Source organism: Phocoena sinus, chromosome 1 (genome assembly GCF_008692025.1).
Source record: "Phocoena sinus isolate mPhoSin1 chromosome 1, mPhoSin1.pri, whole genome shotgun sequence".
NCBI lineage: Eukaryota > Metazoa > Chordata > Mammalia > Artiodactyla > Phocoenidae > Phocoena > Phocoena sinus.
This window is the reverse complement of record NC_045763.1, coordinates 57,423,296-57,443,460: the sequence shown is the minus strand read 5'-3', so window position 1 is coordinate 57,443,460 and position 20,165 is coordinate 57,423,296. Positions and strand designations below refer to the sequence as shown.

The 20,165-nt window shown below is 40.4% G+C and overlaps 1 protein-coding gene across 2 annotated transcripts in view; it reads right to left on the bottom strand.

Moving 5' to 3' along the window:
- PDE4B (phosphodiesterase 4B) overlaps positions 1-20,165 on the bottom strand; it is a 614,195-nt gene that overhangs the window by 126,288 nt on the left and 467,742 nt on the right. For both annotated transcript variants that reach the window (XM_032626205.1, XM_032626214.1), the window contains one exon: positions 14,307-14,501. In XM_032626205.1, coding sequence (XP_032482096.1) covers positions 14,307-14,501 — 195 coding nt within the window. The remainder of the gene's footprint in view (positions 1-14,306; positions 14,502-20,165) is intronic.

Sequence of the window (20,165 nt, the reverse complement as noted above, 5' to 3'; positions counted from 1 at the left end):
TGAAATATTTGCAAAACAAAATTCTGGGCTATTTTTATTCACTCAAAGCTTTTAATATATCTTGTTATTAGTATCTTTGATAGGATGAGATCATGTTTACAACTGTGTTTTCTTGGGAAGGACCATTCTTTATTACGAAAGTGTGCCCTTACTATATTTTTAAGTTCTAATTTGTTTTCTTTTTAATATCTTTATCAGAGTATAATTGCTTTACAGTACTGTGTTGGTTTCTGCTGTATAACAAAGTGAATCAGCTATACATATACATATATCCCCATATCCCCTCCCTCTTGCATCTCCCTCCCACCCTCCCTATCCCACCCCTCTAGGTGGTCATAAAGCACTGAGCTGATCTTCCTGTGCTATGCAGCTGCTTCACAGTAGCTATCTATTTTACATTTGGTAGTATATATAAGTCCATGCCACTCTCTCACTTTGTTCCAGCTTACCCTTCCCCCTCCCCGTGTCCTCAAGTCCATTCTCTACATCTGCATCTTTATTCCTGTCCTGCCCCTAGGTTCTTCAGAACCATATATATATATATATATATATATATATATATATTTATTTATTTATTTATTTATTGGATTCCATATATATGTGTTAGCATACAGTACTTTTTTTGTACTTTTTTTTCTCTTTCTGACTTACTTCACTCTGTATGACAGACTCTAGGTCCATGCACCTCACTACAAATAACTCAATTTCGTTTCTTTTTATGGCTGAATAATATTCCATTATATATATGTGCCACATCTTCTTTACCTATTCATGGGTCGATGGACAGTTAGGTTGCTTCCATGTCCTGGCGATTGGAAATAGTGATGCAATGAACATTGTGGTACATGACTCTTTTTGAATTATATATTTTTCAGAGTATATGCCCAGTAGTGGGATGGCTGGGTCATATGGTAGTTCTATTTTTAGTTTTTTAAGGAACCTCCATACTGTTCTCCATAGTGGCTGTACCAATTTACATTCCCACCAACAGAGCAACAGGGTTCCCTTTTCTCCACACCCTCTCCAGCAATTATTGTTTGTGGATTTTTTGATGATGGCCATTCTGACTGGTGTGAGGTGATACCTCATTGTAGTTTTGATTTGCATTTCTCTAATGATTAGTGATGTTGAGCATCCTTTCATGTGTGTATTGGCAATCTTTATATCTTCTTTGGAAAAATGTCTGTTTAGGTCTTCTGCCCATTTTTGGATTGGGTTGTTTGTTCTTTTAATATTGAGCTGCATAAGCTGCTTGTAAACTTTGGAGATTAATTCTTGGTCCGTTGCTTTGTTTGCAAATGCTTTCTCCCATTCTGAGGGTTGTCTTTTAGTCTTGTTTATGGTTTCCTTTGCTGTGCAAAAGGTTTAAAGTTTCATTAGGTCCCATTTTTTAATTTTTGTTTTTATTTCCATTTCTCTAGGAGGAGGGACAAAAAGGATCTTGCTGTAATTTATGTCATAGAGTGTTCTTCCCATGTTTTCCTCTAAGAGTTTCATACTGTCTGGTCTTAGTCTGGTCTTTAATCCATTTTGAGTTTATTTTTGTGTGTGGTGTTAGGGAGTGTTCTAATTTCATTCTTTTACATGTAGCTGTCCAGTTTTCCCAGCACCACTTATTGAAGAGACTGTCTACTCTTCGTTGTATATTCTTGCCTCCTTTATCAAAAATAAGGTGACCATATGTGCATGGGTTTATCTCTGTGCTTTCTATCCTGTTCCATTGATCTATATTTCTGTTTTTGTGCCAGTACCACACTATCTTGATTACTGTGGCTTTGTAGTATAGTCTGAAGTCAGGGAGCCTGATTCCTCCAGCTCCGTTTTTCTTTCTCAAGAATGCTTTGGCTATTTAGGGTCTTTTGTGTTTCCATACAAATTGTGAAATTTTTTGTTCTAGTTCTGTGAAAATTGTCAGTGGTAGTTTGATAGGGATTGCATTGAATCTCTAGATTGCTTTGTGTAGTATAGTCATTTTCACAATGTTGATTTCTCCAGTCCAAGAACAGGGTATATCTCTCCATCTGTTTGTATCATCTTTAATTTCTTTCATCAGTGTCTTAGAGTTTTCTGCATACAGGTCTTTTGTCTCCTTAGGTAGGTTTATTCCTAGGTATTTTATTAATTTCTCTTTCAGATTTCTCTTTCAGATTTAATTTCTCTTAAATTTCTTTAATTTCTCTTTCAGATTTCTCATCATTAGTGTATAGGAATGCAAGAGATTTCTGTGCACTAATTTTGCACCCTGCTACTTTACCAAATTCATTAATTAGCTCTAGTAGTTTTCTGGTGGCATCTTTAGGATTATCTATGTGTAGTATCATGTCATCTGCAAACAATGACAGTTTTACTTCTTCTTTTCCAATTTGGATTCTTTTTATTTCTTTTTCTTCTCTGATGGTTGTGGCTAAAACTTCCAAAACTATGTTGAATAATAGTGGTGAGAGTGGGCAACCTTGTCTTGTTCCTGATCTTAGAGAAACTGGTTTCAGTTTTCACCATTGAGATTGGTGTTGGCTGTGGGTTTGTCATATATGGCCTTTATTATGTTGAGGTAAGTTCCCTCTATGCCTACTTTCCGGAGGGTTTTTTATCATAAATAGGTGTTGAATTTTGTCAAAAGCTTTTTCTGCATCTACTGAGATGATCATATGGTTTTTATTCTTCAGTTTGTTAACGTGGTATATCACATTGATAGATTTGCGTATATTGAAGAATCCTTGCATTCCTGGGATAAAACCCATTTGATCATGGTGTATGATCCTTTTAATGTGCTGTTGGATTCTGTTTGCTAGTATCTTGTTGAGGATTTTTGCATCTATGTTCATTAGTGATATTGGCCTGTAATTTATTTTGTGCGTGTGTGACATGTTTGTCTGGTTTTGGTATCAGGGTGATGGTGGCCTTGTAGAATGAGTTTGGGAGTGTTTCTCCCTCTGCTATATTTTGGAAGAGTTTGAGAAGGATAGGTGTTAGCTCTTCTCTTAATGTTTGATAGAATTCACCTGTGAAACCACATATTCCTGGGCTTTTGTTTGTTGGAAGATTTTTAATCACAGTTTCAATTTCAGTGCTTGTGATGGGTCTGTTTATATTTTCTATTTCTTCCTGATTCAGTCTCAGAAGGTTGTGTTTTTCTAAGAATTGGTCCATTTCTTCCAGGATGTACATTTTATTGGCATATAGTTGCTTGTAGTAATCACTCATGATCTTTCATATTTCTACAGTGTTAGTTGTTACTTCTTTTGCATTCCTAATTCTGTTGATTTAAGTCTTCTCCCTTTTTTTCCTGATGAGTGGATAATGGTTTATCAATTTTGATTATCTTCTCAAAGAAGCAGCTTTTAGCTTTATTGATCTTTGCTATTGTTTCCTTCATTTCTTTTTCATTTATTTCTGATCTGATCTTTATGATTTCTTTCCTTCTGGTAACTTTGGGGGGGGTTTGTTCTTCTTTCTCTAATTGCTTATTTTTTTTCTTTTGAACTTTATTTTATTTACTTTTTTATACAACAGGTTCTTATTAGTCATCCATTTTATACACATCAGTGTATGCATGTCAATCCCAATTTCCCAATTCATCCCACCACCACCACCACAACCTGCCGCTGCTTTCCCCCCTTGTCCATACATTTGTTCTCTACATCTGTGTCTCAATTTCTGCCCCACAAACCGGATCATCTGTACCATTTTTCTAGATTCCACATATATGCTTTAATATGTGATATTTGTTTTTCTCTTTCTGACTTACTTCACTCTGTATGACAGTCTCTAGATTCATCCACATCTCTACAAATGACCCAATTTTGTTCCTTTTTGGCTGATTAATATTCCATTGTATATATGTACTACATCTTCCTTATCCATTCATCTGTCAATGGGCATTTAGGTTGCTTCCATGACCTGGCTATTGTAAATAGTGCTGCAATGAACATTGGGGTGCATGTGTCTTTTTGAATTATGGTTTTCTCTGGGTATATGCCCAGTCGTGGGATTGTTGGGTAATATGGCAATTCTATTTATAGTTTTTGAAGGAACCTCCATACTGTTCTCCATAGTGGCTGTATCAGTTTACATTCGCACCAACAATGCATGAGGGTTCCCTTTTCTCCACACCCTCTTCAGCATTTGTTATTTGTAGATTTTCTGATGATGCCCATTCTAACTGGTGTGAGGTAATACATCATTATAGTATTGATTTGCATTTCTCTAATAGCTAGTGATGTTGAGCAGCTTTTCATGTGCTTCCTGGGATCTGTATGTCCTCTTTGGAGAAATGTCTATTTAGGTATTCTGCCCGTTTTTTGATTGGGTTGTTTGTTGTTTTGATATTGAGCTGCATGAGCTGTTTATATATTTCGGAGATTAATCCTTCGTCCGTTGATTCGTCTGCAAATATTTTTCACATTCTGAGGGTTGTCTTTTTGTCTTGTTTCCTTTGCTTTGCAAAAGCTTTTAAGTTTTACTAGGTCCCATTTGTTTAGTTTTGTTTTTATTTCCATTACTCTAGGAGGTGGATCAAAAAAGATCTTGCTGTGGTTTATGTCAAGGAGTGTTCTTCCTATGTTTTCCTCTAAGAGTTTTATAGTTTCTGGTCTTACATTTAGGTCTCTAATACATTTTGAGTTTATTTTTGTGTATGGTGTTAGGGAGTGTTCTAATTTCATTCATTTCCATGTAGCTGTCCAGTTTCCCAGCACCACTTATTGAAGAGACTGTCTTTTCTCCATTGTATATCCTTGCCTCCTTTGTCATAGATTAGTTGACCATAGATGCATGGGGGTTTATCTCTGGGCTTTCTATCTTGTTCCATTGATCTGTGTTTCTGTTTTTGTGTCAGTACCATATTGTCTTCATTACTGTAGTTTTGTAGTATAGTCTGAAGTCAGGGAGCCTGATTCCTCCAGCTCTGTTTTTTTCCCTCAAGACTGCTTTGGCTATTCGGGGTCTTCTTTGTCTCCATACAAATTTTAAGATTTTTTGTTCTAGTTCTTTAAAAAATGCCACTGGTAGTTTAATAGGGATTGCATTGAATCTGTAGATTGCTTTGGGTAGTATAGTCTTTTTCACAATATTGATTCTTCCAATCCAAGAACATGGTATATCTCTCCATCTGTTTGTATCATCTTTAATATCTTTCAACAGTGTCTTATAGTTTTCTGCATAAAGCTCTTTTGTCTCTCTAGGTAGGTTTATTCCTAGGTATTTTTTTCTTTTTGTTGCAATGGTAAATGGGAGTACTTCCTTAATTTCTCTTTCAGATTTTTCATCATTAGTGTATAGGAATGCAAGAGATTTCTGTTCATTAATTTTGTATCCTGCTAGTATACCAAATTCATTGATTAGCTCTAGTAGTTTTCTGGTGGCATCTTTAGGATTCTCTATGTATAGTATCACATCATCTCCAAACAGTGATAATTTTACTTTTTCTTTTCCAATTTGTATTCCTTTTATTTCTTTTTCTTCTGTGATTGCCGTGGCTAGGACTTCCAAAAGTATGTTGAATAATAGTGACGAGAGTGGACATCCTTGTCTTGTTCCTGATCTTAGAGGAAATGTTTTCAGTTTTTCACCATGGAGAGTGATGTTTGCTGTGGGTTCATCGTACATGGCCTTTATTAGGTTGAGGTAGGTTCTCTCTATGACCACTTTCTCGAGAGCTTTTATGATAAATGGGTGTTGAATTTTGTCAAAAGCTTTTTCTGCAACTATTGAGATGATCATATGGTTTTTATTCAATTTGTTAATATGGTGTATCATATTGATTGATGTGTGTATATTGAAGAATCCTTGCATGCCTGGGATAAACCCACTTGATCATGGTGTATGATCCTTTTAATGTGTTGTTGGATTCTGTTTGCTAGTCTTATGCTGAGGATTTTTGCATTTATATTCATCGGTGATATTGATGTGTAATTTTCTTTTTTTGTAGTATCTTTGTCTGTTTTTGGTATGAGGGTGATGGTGGCCTTATAGAATGAGTTTGGGAGTGTTCCTTCCTCTGCAATTTTTTGGAAGAGTTTGAGAAGGATGGGTGTTAGCTCTTCTCTAAATTTTTGATAGAATTCACCTGTAAAGCCATCTGGTCCTGGACTTTGTTTGTTGGAAGTTTTTAATCACAGTTTCAATTTACTTACTTGTGATAGGTCTGTTCATATTTTCTATTTCTTCCTGCTTCACTCTTGGAAGGTTATACCTCTCCTAGAATTTGTCCATTGCTTCCAGGTTGTCCATTGTATTGGCATAGTGTTGCTCACAGTAATCTCTTGTATTTCTGCAGTGTCTGTTGTAACTTCTCCTTTTTCATGTCTAATTTTATTGATTTGAGTCCTCTGCCTCTTTTTCTTGATGAGTCTGGGTAATGGTCTATCAATTTTGTTTCTCTTCTCAAAGAAACAGCTTTTGGTTTTATAGAATCTTTGCTATTTTCCCCTTGTTTCTGCTTCATTTATTTATTCTCTGATCTTTATGATTTCTTTCCTTCTACTAACTTTGGGTTTTGTTTGTTCTTCTTTCTCCAGATCCTTTAGGTGTAAGGGTAGATTGTTTATTTGAACTTTTTCTTGTTTCTTGAGGTAGGCCTGTATAGCTATAAACTTCCCTCTTATAACTGCGTTTGCTGCATCCCACAGGTTTTGGATCATCGTGTTTTCATTATCATTTGTCTCTAGGTATTTTTTGATTTCCCCTTTGATTTTTTCAGTGATCTTTTGGTTATTTAGTAACGTATTGTTTAACCTCCATTTGTTTGTGTTTCTTATGTTTTTTCCTCTGTAATTCATTTCTAATCTCATAGCATTGTGGTCAGAAAAGATGCTTGATATGATTTCAATTTTCTTAAATTTACTGAGGCTTGATTTGTCACCCAAGATGTGATCTATCCTGGAGAATGTTCCGTGCGCACTTGAGAGAAAGTGTAATCTGCTGTTTTTGAATGGAATGTCCTATAAATATCAATTACATCTATCTGGTCTACTGTGTCATTTAAAGCTTCTGTTTCCTTATTAATTTTCTGTTTGCATGATCCGTCCATTGGTGTAACTGAGGTGTTAAAGTCCCCCACTATTATTGTGTTACTGTCGGTTTCCTCCTTTATAGCTGTTAGCAGTTGCCTTATGTATTGAGGTGCTCCTATGTTGGGTGCATATATATTTATAATTGTTATATCTTCTTCTTGGGTTGATCCCTTGATCATTATGTAGTCTCCTTCATTGTCTCTTGTAACATTCTTTATTTTAAAGTCTATTTTATCTAATATAAGTATTGTTACTCCAGCTTTCTTTTGATTTCCATTTGCATTGAATATCTTTTTCCATCCCTTCACTTTCAGTCTGTATGTGTTGCTCGGTCTAAAGTGGTTCTCTTGTAGACAGCATATATATGGGTCTTGTTTTTGTATCCATTCAGCAAGCTTGTGTCTTTGGGTTGGAGCATTTAATCCATTCATGTTTAAGGTAATTATTGATATGTATGTTCCTATGACCATTTTTGTAATTGTTTTGGGTTTGGTTTTGTACGTCCTTTTCTTCTCTTGTGTTTCCCACTTAGAGAAGTTCCTTTAGCATTTGTTGTAGAGCTGGTTTGGTGGGGCAGAATCCTCTTAGCTTTTGCTTGTTTGTCAACCTTTTGATTTCTCTAGCGAATCTGAATGAGATCCTTGCCGGGTAGAGTAATCTTGGTTGTAGGTTCTTCCCTTTCATTACTTTAAATATGTCATGCCACTCCCTTCTGGCTTGTAGAGTTTCTGCTGAGAAATCAGCTGTTAACCTTATGGGAGTTCCCTTGTATATTATTTGTCATTTTTCCATTGCTGCTTTCAATAATTTTTCTTTGTATTTAATTTTTGCCAACTTAATTACTATGTGTCTCGGCATGTTTCTCCCTGGGTTTATCCTTTCTGCACTTCCTGTACATGGGTGGCTATTTCCTTTCCCATGTTAGGGAAATTTTCGACTATAATCTCTTCAAATATTTCCTCGGGTCCTTTCTCACTCTCTTCTCATTATGGACCCCTATGATGTGAATGTTGTTGCATTTAATGTTGTCCCAGAGGCCTCTTAGGCTGTCTTCATTTCTTTTCATTCTGTTTTCTTTAGTCTGTTCTGCAGCCGTGAATTCCACCATTCTGTCTTGCAGGTCACGTATCCGTTCTTCTGCCTCAGTTATTCTGCTCTTGATTCCTTCTAGTGTATTTTTCATTTCAATTACTGTAGTGTTTATCTCTGTTTGTTTGTTATTTAATTCTTCTAGATGTTTGTTAAACATTTCTTGCATCTTCTTGATTTTTGCCTCCATTCATTTTTCGAGGTCCTGGATCATCTTAACCATCTTTATTCTGAATTCTTTTTCTGCAAGGTTGCCTATCTTCACTTCATTAGTTGTTTTTCTGGGGTTTTATCTTGTTGCCTCATCTGGTACATAGCCCTCTGCCTTTTCATCTTGTCTATCTTTCTTTGAATGTGGTTTTTGTTCCACAGGCTGCAGGATTGTAGTTCTTCTTGCTTCTTCTGTCTGCCCTCCCGTGGATGAGGCTATCTAAGCGGCTTGTGCAAGTTTCCTGATGGGAGGGACTGGTTGTGGGTAGAGCTGTGTGTTGCTCTGGTGGGCAGAGCTCAGTAAAACTTTAATCCGCCTGTCTGCTGATCGGTGGGGTTGGGTTCCCTCCCTGTTGGTTGTTTGGCCTGATGTGACCCAACACTGGAGCCTATCCAGGCTCTTTGGTGGGGCTCATGGCAGACTCTGGGAGGGCTTACACCAAGGAGTACTTCCCAGAACTTCTGCTGCCAGTGTCCTTGTCCTCACGGTGAGACACAGCCACCCCCTGCCTCTGCAGGAGACTCTCCAACACTAGCATGTAGGTCTGGTTCAGTCTCCTATGGGGTCACTGCTTCTTCCCCTGGGTCCTGGTGTGCACACTACTTTGTGTGTGCCCTCCAAGACTGGAGTCTCTGTTTCCCCCAGTCCTGTCAAAGTCCTGCAATCAAATCCCACTAGCCTTCAAAGTCTGATTCTCTAGGAATTCCTCCTCCCGTTGCTGGACCCCCAGATTGGGAAGCCTGACATGGGGCTCAGAACCTTCACTCTAGTGGTTGGACTTCTGTGGTATGTGTTCTCCAGTTTGTGAGTCACTCACCCAGCAGTTACAGGATTTGATTTTATTGTGATTGCACCCCTCTTACCATCTCATTGTGGCTTCTCCTTTGTCTTTGGATGTGGGCTATCTTTTCTGGTGAGTTCCAGTATCTTTTTGTTGATGATTGTTCAGCAGTTAATTGTGATTCTGGTGTTCCTGCAAGAGGCAGTGAGAGCATGTGCTTCTACTCTGCCAGCTTGAACAAATCTCCTTTCTAATTGCTTTAGGTGTAAGGTTAGGTTGTTTATTTGAGTTGTTTCTTGTTTCTTGAGGTAGGATTGTATTGCCATAAACTTCCCTCTTAGAACTGCTTTTGCTGCATCCCATAGGTTTTGGGCCATCATCTTTTCATTGTCATTTGTTTCTAGGGATTTTTTGATTTCCTCTTTGATTTCTTCAGTGATCTCTTGGTAATTTAGTAGCATATTGTTTAGCCTCCATGTGTTTGTATCTTTTACAGGTTTTTTTTCCTGTAATTGATATCTAGTCTTATAGCATTGTTGTCGGAAAAGATACTTGATACAATTTCAATTTTCTTAAATTTACCAAGGCTTGATTTGTGACCCAACATATGGTCTATCCTGGAGAATATTTCATGCACAGTTGAGAAGAAAGTGTATTCTCTTGCTTTTGGATGGAATGTCCTATAAATATCAATTAAGTCCATCTTGTTTAATGTCTCATTTAAGGCTTGTGTTTCCTTATTTATTTTCATTTTGGATGATCTGTCCATTGGTGAAAGTGGGATGTTAAAGTCCCTTACTATTATTGTGTTACTGTCGATTTCCCATGCTATGGCTGTTAGCATTTGCCTAATGTAATGGGGTGCTCCTATGTTGGGTGAATAAATATTTACAATTGTTATATTTTCTTCTTGGATTGATCCCTTGATCATTATGTAGTGTCCTTCTTTGTCTCTTGTAACATTCTTTATTTTAAAGTCTATTTTGTCTGATATGAGAGTTACTACTTCAGCTTTCTTTTGATTCCCATTTGCATGGAATATCTTTTTCCATCCCCTCACTTTCACTCTGTATGTGTCCCTAGGTCTGAAGTGGGTGTCTTGTAGACAGCATATTTATGGATCTTGTTTCTGTATCCATTCAGCCAGTCTATGTCTTTTGGTTGGAGCATTTAATCCATTTACATTTAAGGTAATTTTCAATATGTATGTTCCTATTACCATTTTCTTAATTATTTTAGGTTTGTTATTGTAGGTCTTTTCCTTCTCTTTTGTTTCCTGCCTAGAGAAGTTCCCTTAGCATTTGTTGTAAAGCTCTTTTTGTGGTGCTGAATTCTCTTAGCTTTTGCTTGTCTGTAAAGGTTTTAATTTCTCTGTTGAATCTGAATGAGATCCTTGCTGGGTAGAGTAATCTTGGTTGTAGTTTTTTCCCTTTCATCAATTTATATATGTCCTGCCACTTCCTTCTGGCTTGCAGAGTTTCTGGTGAAAGATCAGCTGTTAACCTTATGGGAGTTCCCTTGTATGTTATTTGTCATTTTTCCCTTGCTGCTTTTAATATTCTTTTCCTTGTATTTAATTTTTGATAGTTTGATTAATATGTGTCTTGGCATGTTTCTCCTTGGATTTATCCTGTATGGGACTCTCTGTGCTTCCTGCACTTGATTGACTATTTCCTTTCCCATATTAGGGAAGTTTTCAACAATAATCTCTTCAAATATTTTCTCAGTCCCTTTCTTTTTCTCTTCTTCTTATGGGACCCCTATAATTCGAATGTTGGCACATTTGAAGTTGTCCCAGAGGTCTCTGAGACTGTCCTCATTCTTTTTTCTTTATTTTGCTCTGTGGTAGTTATTTCCATTATTTTATCTTCCAGGTCACTTATCTGTTTTTCTGCCTCAGTTTTTCTGATATTGATTCCTTCTAGAGAATTTTTAATTTCATTTATTGTGTTGCTCATCATTGTTTGTTTGCTCTTTAGTTCTTCTAGGTCCTTGTTAAACGTTTCTTGTATTTTCTCTATTCTATTTCCAAGATTTTGGATCATCTTTACTATCATTACTCTGAATTCTTTTTCAGGTTAACTGCCTATTTCCTCTTCATTTGTTTGGTCTGGTGGGTTTTTACCTTGCTCCTTCATCTGCTGTGTATTTCTGTGTCTTCTCATTTTGCTTAACTTACTGTGTCTGGGGTCTCCTTTTCACAGGCTGCAAGTTCATAGTTCCCCTTGTTTTTGGTGTCCGCCCCCAGTGGTTAAGGTTGTTTCAGTGGACTGTGTAGGCTTCCTGGTGGAGGAGACTAGTGCCTGTGATCAGAGGATGAAGCTGGATCTTATCTTTCTGCTGTGCAGGACCACGTCCGGTGGCGTGTTTTGGGATGTTTGTGCCCCTTTTATGATTTTAGGTAGCCTCTCTGATAATGGGTGGGGTTGTGTTCCTGTCTTGCTAGTTGTTTGGTATGGGGTGTCCAGCACTGGAGCTTGCTGTTTTATGAGTTGCGATGCATCTTAGCATTGAGATGGCAGACCCTGCGAGAGCTTTCACCAATAGATGTTATGTGGGGCCTGGAGGTCTCTGGTGGTCCAATGTCCTGAACCCAGCTCTGCTACCTCAGAGGCTCATGCCTCTTACCTGGCCAGAGAACCCAGACCCTTTTGGGAAGTGTGAGGTCTTCTGCCAGCCTTCAGTAGGTGTTCTGTAGGAGTTGTTCCACATGTAGATGTATTTTTGATGTATTTGTGGGGAGAAACGTGATCTCCACATCCTACTCCTCCACCATCTTGAAGGTACTTGCTCTTGTTCTTTTTAAGGGAGAATGATACTAGTTAACTTACATATATAATCCTTACTTGCCTAAATCTAAAGTTGGCAACTCTATGTAGGTTCTAAAGTTAGGGGAGAATTTTTCCTGGTTGGTAAAATTGAAAAGAGGGTAACCATTAGTATTAGGGACCTGAACGCAGAGTCGTTCAGAACTAGATGTCTGTTTCTACAGCTATAGACTGAGTTGGACTGTGGTCTTGAAAGTCTCTTCATGTTCAAAATTTCTATAACCTTTTTGTCCTAAGTAAGGAATCACTGGAGTTTAATCTGAAATTTGGTTAGAACCTGCTGGGAAGCCTCTGAGTGACGCTGAGATGCATCAGGCTGTTTGTCAGGAGTCTGGGGGGTGGGAGGAGGCATTAGCTGCCTTCCAAAGCTAGTCTTTCACCAGTGAAGCACTATGTGAATGAAGCTCTAATTACTTCAGCTCAACACATCTCCTATGCTCTCCCTTGGGAGAGTCCAGAAAGCTGTTTGTTTTGGTGGAAGAGAGACTTCCAGGGATGTTCACTGTCAAAGCCCCCATCCAAACCTTGGTCAGAAACTTCCTTGGTTCTACATGATCTACAGCAAAGAGGTTACCTCTACTCCACTCATGTTTTCTACCTGATAGGAGAGGTTCTACTTTGCAGTTTGTAAAACATAGGTAAATAAAGTCTCAAAGTTTTGCCTATGGTCTTTCTTAGCTACATCAAGGTATATAGCATGGCATAGAATCATGGGGGAGGGGCAGGTTTCTCATTTCTCAGAGTCTTCGTTTCATCATCTATAGAGTGGAGATAATAATGGTGCCTACCTGATGAGACTTTTGTAAAGATTAAAAGAGATAACGTATGTAAATGAACAGGGCCCTATAGTAAGCACTCACTAAATGTTTCCTTCCACACGGTAGCAGTGTTCCTCTTATCTTTCTTATTTAACTGTAACCTCCCTGAGAGCATGCAAACTTTTAGAGAATAATGTCTGTTTTTAAAGCATCTGTGATTTTTTCCCACTGTTCTGCTCACCTTTTATGCTCAAAGCCTGGCACACTGCATGGCACAAAGGAGAACTTCAGTAAATTTTTGCCAAATTAGTGGATAAATGAATTTTGGTCCACCCAATGATTGAGATATTTTAGGGCATGAGTGCCTCTGTTAAAATTAGCTGGCGTAAATGCTCTGGAGAATACTTTTTTTTTTTTGGCGGTTACGCAGGCCTCTCACTGTTGTGGCCTCTCCCGTTGCGGAGCACAGGCTCCGGACGCACAGGCTCAGCGGGCATGGCTCACAGGCCCAGCCGCTCCGCGGCATGTGGGATCTTCCCGGACCGGGGCACGATCCCGTGTCCCCTGCGTCGGCAGGCGGACTCTCAACCACTGCACCACCAGGGAAGCCCCCTGGGGAATACTTTTTATTGGTAGCTTTAAAATGCTCCCTGCCCCTTTCACAAGAGGGTGACCCTTTTTAGCTTCCTTTCCAACAGCAGAAGAGAGCCCAGTGGAATTTTCCAGACTGGAGACTTTAGAGAGCTACTGATATTTTTATAACATATGATGTTAAATACAATTGTACATGTGCCTAGAGACCTTTTTTTTTTTTTTTTTTTTTTTTTTAATTAAACATCTTTATTGGGGTATAATTGCTTTACAATGGTGTGTTAGTTTCTGCTTTACAACAAAGTGAATCAGCTATACATATACATATGTTCCCATATGCTAGAGACCTTTTAAGGCATGAATTCCAGCATCCAATTTTATTTGGTTTCAGAAACTTAATAAACAAGTAACACAACCCACTCGTTGTTCTTTAAATAAAAATTAGAGATCTCCAATTAATAGCAGCAAAACAGAAACATCAGCCATGCTTAATAGGGCGGTGGAGTATGTTCTGTCTCACCCAGGAGTCAGGCAACAAGTGGGCATTGTGTTAAGGTTCCAGAGAAGGGACACAGACACGTGACTAGATGACAGCTTATTAAATGTCGCCCAGCAAAGGCCACTCAGACAGGATGCGTGTCACCAACCACCATTTTCCTTCTCTGCTGTAGCCTCATGCAAACTGCGCATGCCTTGGAAAGTTTGAGTGTGGTTTGCAAACAGTGTTAAGGTTCTCATGCCATAAACAATTCAGCAGTTCAGGAAATGAAGCCAAATAATAATAATATTTTTTAAGTGTCAATAACCGAAGTAAATCAAACACTGTTGCCTAAGGTTTTAAACACTCTTGGGAACCCCGGCTACATATTTCTCATGCAAGAGAGCATTAATAACCTTAAGGTTGTCACCTCTGCTCTGTTCATTTTTCTCCTCCCTCTTTCCTGTGGGTTAAAGGGGAACAGTGCCACTGCTCTGATGTGATGGGGTTAAAGTTGAGGTAAGTGTGAAACTGGGAGCCAGACAGCTCGTACTTACTGCTCGCTTGGAAGTGAAGAGTTTCTCGACATTGCCTTTGGTGACAAGTCATAGTCACTGTCTGATCTGTAGAGAAAGGACTCTCTGCGCTGGCTGTGCCCGGGAAAGGTGGCATGAAGCACCAGCCCAGAGGAAGAGCTGGCCTGGGGATCCAGCGGGCTCCGACCTGGGGAAGGGCCATTTTCCACATCAAAGCTTAAAGAAAAAGAAGAAAACTGGTCACATGAGAAACATAGAGAAGGGCATCTGACATACATACATGGAGAACTCATGCGTGCCAGGCACTTTACATAGCACTTCACACTTCATGGAAAGTTTTAAGGCTCCAAATAGCTCTGAGTTGCAGTCATTCTCATTTTTATACAAACGGAACAGTCCCACAGAAGTTCAGTCATCAGCAGAGACTGGAGCCAGGATTTGACCCTGGGAGCAAAGTCCCATGGCCTTTCAGCAGCATAAGCAACATTGACAAATTCATAAAATAAACTGTTGATAATAAGTGACTCCAGATATAGCATCTAACACAGCTCTAAGTGCCAGACACTCAACTATTACTTGAATGAGTCTTCTTAGCTGGGAGGCTTCTTTCTACCATGAATAAATATCACAGTCTCATTAAAGATACAATGTGCACATTTCTGAATGTTTCAGGAACAAAGTGCTATCCTGAAAACATCCACTGGCTGATTAAACCGGAGGCCCAGTCTGACACTTAATATTCATATGCAAGTTTAAGCACACACAATGACTTAATTAATCTAATAATGCCGAATAGCCCTCCAGGGGTGCAGAGCTTTCTCTCTGGAGGAGGATACAGCTACTGACTCTGGCAGAGGAGTGCCATTGAGATTTCTGGTCAGTCTACCTCACTCTGGAAAGGTACCCTCAAGTCCAGAATTATTTGAACAAGCTCTGATCAATGAACACACAGGTGGGAGCAGTAGACATTTTGGCTGTTGTTTTCTCTCTCCTGGTCCTGGTGTTACTTGAGGCACTGTGTCCTTCCCATGCTCTCCACCATCCCCTATGCATTTTTCCTGCATGCACAACCTCCCTTAGCCTCAGATTGACAGTAACCCTCTTGCCTAGTATTTCTCTAGACCACTCACTGCTCTCTGGCTAAAGCTCTGCAGAAAGGTGTTGGAGAAGGTACGGGGCTAAGGATGCTCTCTTTTCCAAGCTGGACCACAGCAGCGGGCTTCCTTTATACTCATCCAGCTGCCATAATTTATTTCTACATTTGTGGTTCTTTTCGTTCACTAGTTCTTATAGCCTTCTCTCTTGGGGTGTATTTTGCGTATATTTTTTTAGTTTATAAATTGCTTTCTCATCTATCATTCCATTTACAACCCTTATCACGACCCTGTGAAGTATGTATTATGATCTCAGTCTACATTTGAGGAAAATGAGGCTTAGAGAGATTTTAAACACCAGCTCAAAATCACAGGCTAGTAACTGTACAGTAAGAATTGCAAGACCCAAGTCTTCCAATTCAGGCTTCTACAACCTCAGAGTTCAGTAATCACAGAACTCCAGAACGGCTCACTGGGTCACTGAGTGCAGTTTCCCCTCAGTCTCTACATTCAAGCGAAACGTGTGTTTGGTATGTAGAGAGTAAATCGGATTATGAGCAACCTTGGCTGTTATCTTGGATGAAGACAAGGGAGGCAGTAAATTACCCTGAGTCTGTAGGTTTCACTGAAACAGGGAAAGAAGAAATGAAAGAATTCAGGGTCATAATCCTTCCCTGGAGACCATTCCGAGAAGCTGCTTTTAGCCAACCCACAAACTCCAGGTGTCTGATAAGAAGCAGTAAGTGAGAATCTCCAGTTAAGAGAACAAGGAAGAGCCATAACAATCCAATGTATGTATTTGGGCTTTCACGGTACTGCAGATGGATTTTCACAGCAGGCTCACGGTCTGGGATGGGACTGTCTTTCAGAGACTGCAGGCAAGCAGGCAGGTGGGCAATCACTCACACACTTCAGCCTGTTTGCCAGCCTGCCTGGAGGTAGAGCTATGTTGTAAGGCAAATACATTGCAGCAAGTGAAAATATAACGTAAGCTGACTTGCACACTTTCCTTGGGTGAGATCTATACTAGTTGCTGAGCAAAATAAAAGAGCTCCTTTGTGGATAAGGACTCCTTTGTGCCACCCAGAGCTTGTAGAACTAGGACTTGATGCTGGCTCTGAACTCTTTTTAAGGACAAAGAGGGAAGGCTCTTAAAAGGTAAAGATGGGACTACATAAAGCTTAAGAGTGGGCATAGGGCTTCCCTGGTGGCGCAGTGGTTGAGAGTCCGCCTGCCGATGCAGGGGACAGGGGTTCGTGACCCGGTCCGGGAAGATCCCACATGCCGCGGAGCGGCTGGGCCCGTGAGCCATGCCTGCTGAGCCTGCGTGTCTCCACAATGGGAGAAGCCACAACAGTGAGAGGCCCGTAAACTGCAAAAAAAAAAAAAAAAAAAAAAAAAAAGAGTGGGCATAAATAAGCTTTGAAATTTCATGAGTAATCATGTTGTAATTCATTTGGTATCTATCTGTACAGCCTTTATGGCTATTAAAACATTGAAATACTTTTCTTTTTTTTTGATGTGCACCATTTTTAAAGTCTTTATTGAATTTGTTACACTATTGCTTCTGTTTTATGTTTTGTTTTGTTTTTTTTTTTTTTTTTTTGCGGTACGTGGGCCTCTCACTGCTGTGGCCTCTCCCGTCGCGGAGCACAGGCTTTGGACACGCAGGCCCAGTGGCCATGGCTCACGGGCCCAGCCGCTCCGCGGCATGTGGGATCCTCCCGGACCGGGGCACAAACCCGTGTCCCCTGCATCAGCAGGCGGACTCTCAACCACTGAGTCACCAGGGAAGCCCTATGTTTTGGTTTCTTAACCCTGAGGCATGTGGGATCTTAGCTCTCCAACCAGGGATTGAACCTGCACCCCCTGCACTGGAAGGCAAAGTCTTAACCACTGGCAGCCAGGGGAGTCCCTGAAATGCTTTTGTAACAGTTGGCAGCCAGTCACTGCCCCAGACCGTCCAGGATCTGCTGATGACTGGAACAGCAGGGGGCCTCTAGCTTCAGCACGGTGGTCTGTGTCCTTTTAATTGGTCAGTGCCCATGTGGTACCAGTCATTACATTTTATGAATGCCACTGCTGTGTATATCTGTGCTAAAATCTTGGAAGAGGTGCCAAGTGGGTATGCCTACCAAACTCTCAGAACATTTTCCATTGAGGGTTTCCACCAAGGCTCACTCTGCCCTCTTTCCTGCTGCAGGCATTCCTAGTGGGCAGAAAGTAAGTCCACAAGTATTACCCTTTATGTAGATGTCACAAAGCATCTGCCCCCAGTGTTAGCAGGAGTACCAGGAGGTTTAGTCCTGCCAGGTAAGCAGGGACTAGGCCCAGACACTAAAACTCCCTCCATGCTGCTTTCCTTTGTTTTCTTCTTTCTCTTTTTTCTTTCTTCTTTACCCTGCCTAAACTCATAGAAGAGCTTGCGGGAATTCAGAAAAAGCCAAGGAAGAATTCTCTGGGGCAAAGAAGCAGTTTCAGGGAGACAAATGGCCTTTCATATTCCCTGGGGCACTGTTTCAAAGCAACCAACACAGATGTACAACTTAGGAACAAACATGAATCACCAACCAGACACCAGCTCCAGTCACAGCAAAATTAGTGGGCAGACATCACAATACGTCCCACAGATCCAGGGTGGGAAGAGGGGTGTGGGCAAGGGGAAGATGGAAGACAGGCTTAACAAGCAAAACGACATGCCGCATAAACTGAAATACAACTAGGGAAAAAACAGAATCTGAAATATCGGAAGCGAACATAGAAATGGGGTCATTATTTATTTAGAGTAATTTTTGGCCCTGTCTTAATCAGGACTCATATTTCACTTTTAGGCTTCTTTATATTAAAAAATACTATTATAAAAGTAAATAAGAATGTTATGTAAAATATAAACAATAGAGAAAAAATATTAGCAGGTTAGTATTTTCTTTCTGAGTGTTAATATTTTTCCTGCAGGCTTGAATCGTGATTTTTTTTCTCATAGTGAGCAGTTTTCAGAATTATCGTTTTCCATGCCCATGGAACTTAATGCTTCATCCAGAATTTGTGCCGGACTTCCTCAGGCATTTTCCCTATTGTGGGTCACTGAATTTCTAATTTTAAATAACATTTTAAGCGATACCTTTGAGCTTACAGTTACTTCAATATTCGGATGACGTCACTGAGAAGTTTCAGATAGACTGAGAGGATGTCATGCACAAGTTTCTGAATAGTTGACGGGACCTGCCCAAAGCCAGCATCTGGACTGAAACAGTATTGAAAGTGGCCTTTTTTTCTAGGATCAGAGACACTTCCCCCACCCCCAAGTCCTGCTCTCTGACGTCCAGGATTCTGTATGCTGCTGTCCCCCGTGATTCTGCCTGCCTCGGCAGATCGCCCTGGACTGAGTCAATTGCTTGTTGTCTAAGACCTAATGTTTTAACAACTTTCTCCCGCTTTGATTCTAGAGGTCTCAGCTTCTTGAGGCAGCGGTGGTAGTGGGTGATGCTGTGTGTGAGAGGCGGTGCTCCCTTCCCTGTAGCTGGAACGCCCTTCTCCCCACTGTCTCCAATCGATCACTACTTCAAATTCAGCTCGTGCCACCTTCTCCAGTAAATATTTTCTAACATTGCAGCTACCAGTTCGATTTAGATACGTACTCCTCATCTGTGTTCTCCTAGACTCCTTTACAGCAGTACCTGATCACAGTACTTGTAATCTATATTTAATTTTCCATTTATTTAATTATCCACTTATTTAGCTGCTCCCCGATAGATTCTTATCTCCTAAAGAGAAGGGACCCAATATTACTCACTTTTGTATCCCAGGCAACTGGATCGGAGCCTTGTAAATAGTAGGTCTATCAGAAAATGTCAGCTGAACCAATGAAAGTCAGTTTACTATGAAATGTTTCTCCTGTCCCTTCCCTCTTCCTGCCTCCTTACCCTCATCTCAATTCCCATTGGCAGGGGTTTCTTCTGTTTCCTTCAAATGAGTCTATACAGATGAGGCATTAACTTATTTGATAAGCTTTGTGAGACAATGATCTAAAAATAATAATAAAAATAGGGCTTCCCTGGTGGCGCAGTGGTTGAGAGTCCGCCTGCAGATGCAGGGGACATGGGTTCGTGCCCCGGTCCGGGAAGATCCTAAATGCCGCGGAGCGGCTGGGCCCGTGAGCCATGGCCGCTGAGCCTGCGCGTCCGGAGCCTGTGCTCCGCAACGGGAGAGGCCACAACAGTGAGAGGCCCGCGTACCGCAAAATAAATAAATAAATAACAAGCACACCTGTGTTCTCCCTGAACAAAACAAACTTACATACAAAAATCACTGGCTTAGATGTTTGAGATGGTGATATCTTTACACAAACCCCCATGATGGGAAAAGCCCTCCTATACCAGCTTCTGTCTGCCATCTTCTCATCTCTTTCTTTTTAATAAAAGCAGGAACATTCTCTGCCCCACTTTCTCTCTGGTGGACTCCATTGCCTAGGGATCCATGCAAAGCCAGCCCTGCACTGGTGCTAAGAGGGAGCCAGCAGGCGGCAGAAGACATCTACAGCTTCCCCAGCCTCTACTGCCCAGCCTCCAGCTGGAGCAGGTAGGGCCGCTTGCCAGTCTCCGAGGGAGAAATAGGACTGAAGCCTTATTCATAAGCCTGGCAGGAAAAGTCAGGGATAAAGAACAGAATCACAAGGTGTACATGAAACCTTTTATTAAACGAAGAGAAGCTCTATTTCCAAGAATTCAAGCTAAGCCAGGTGGCTGCAGAATTGCCTGCAATTGTCCCCAGGGTGGTTGTTTCCTGA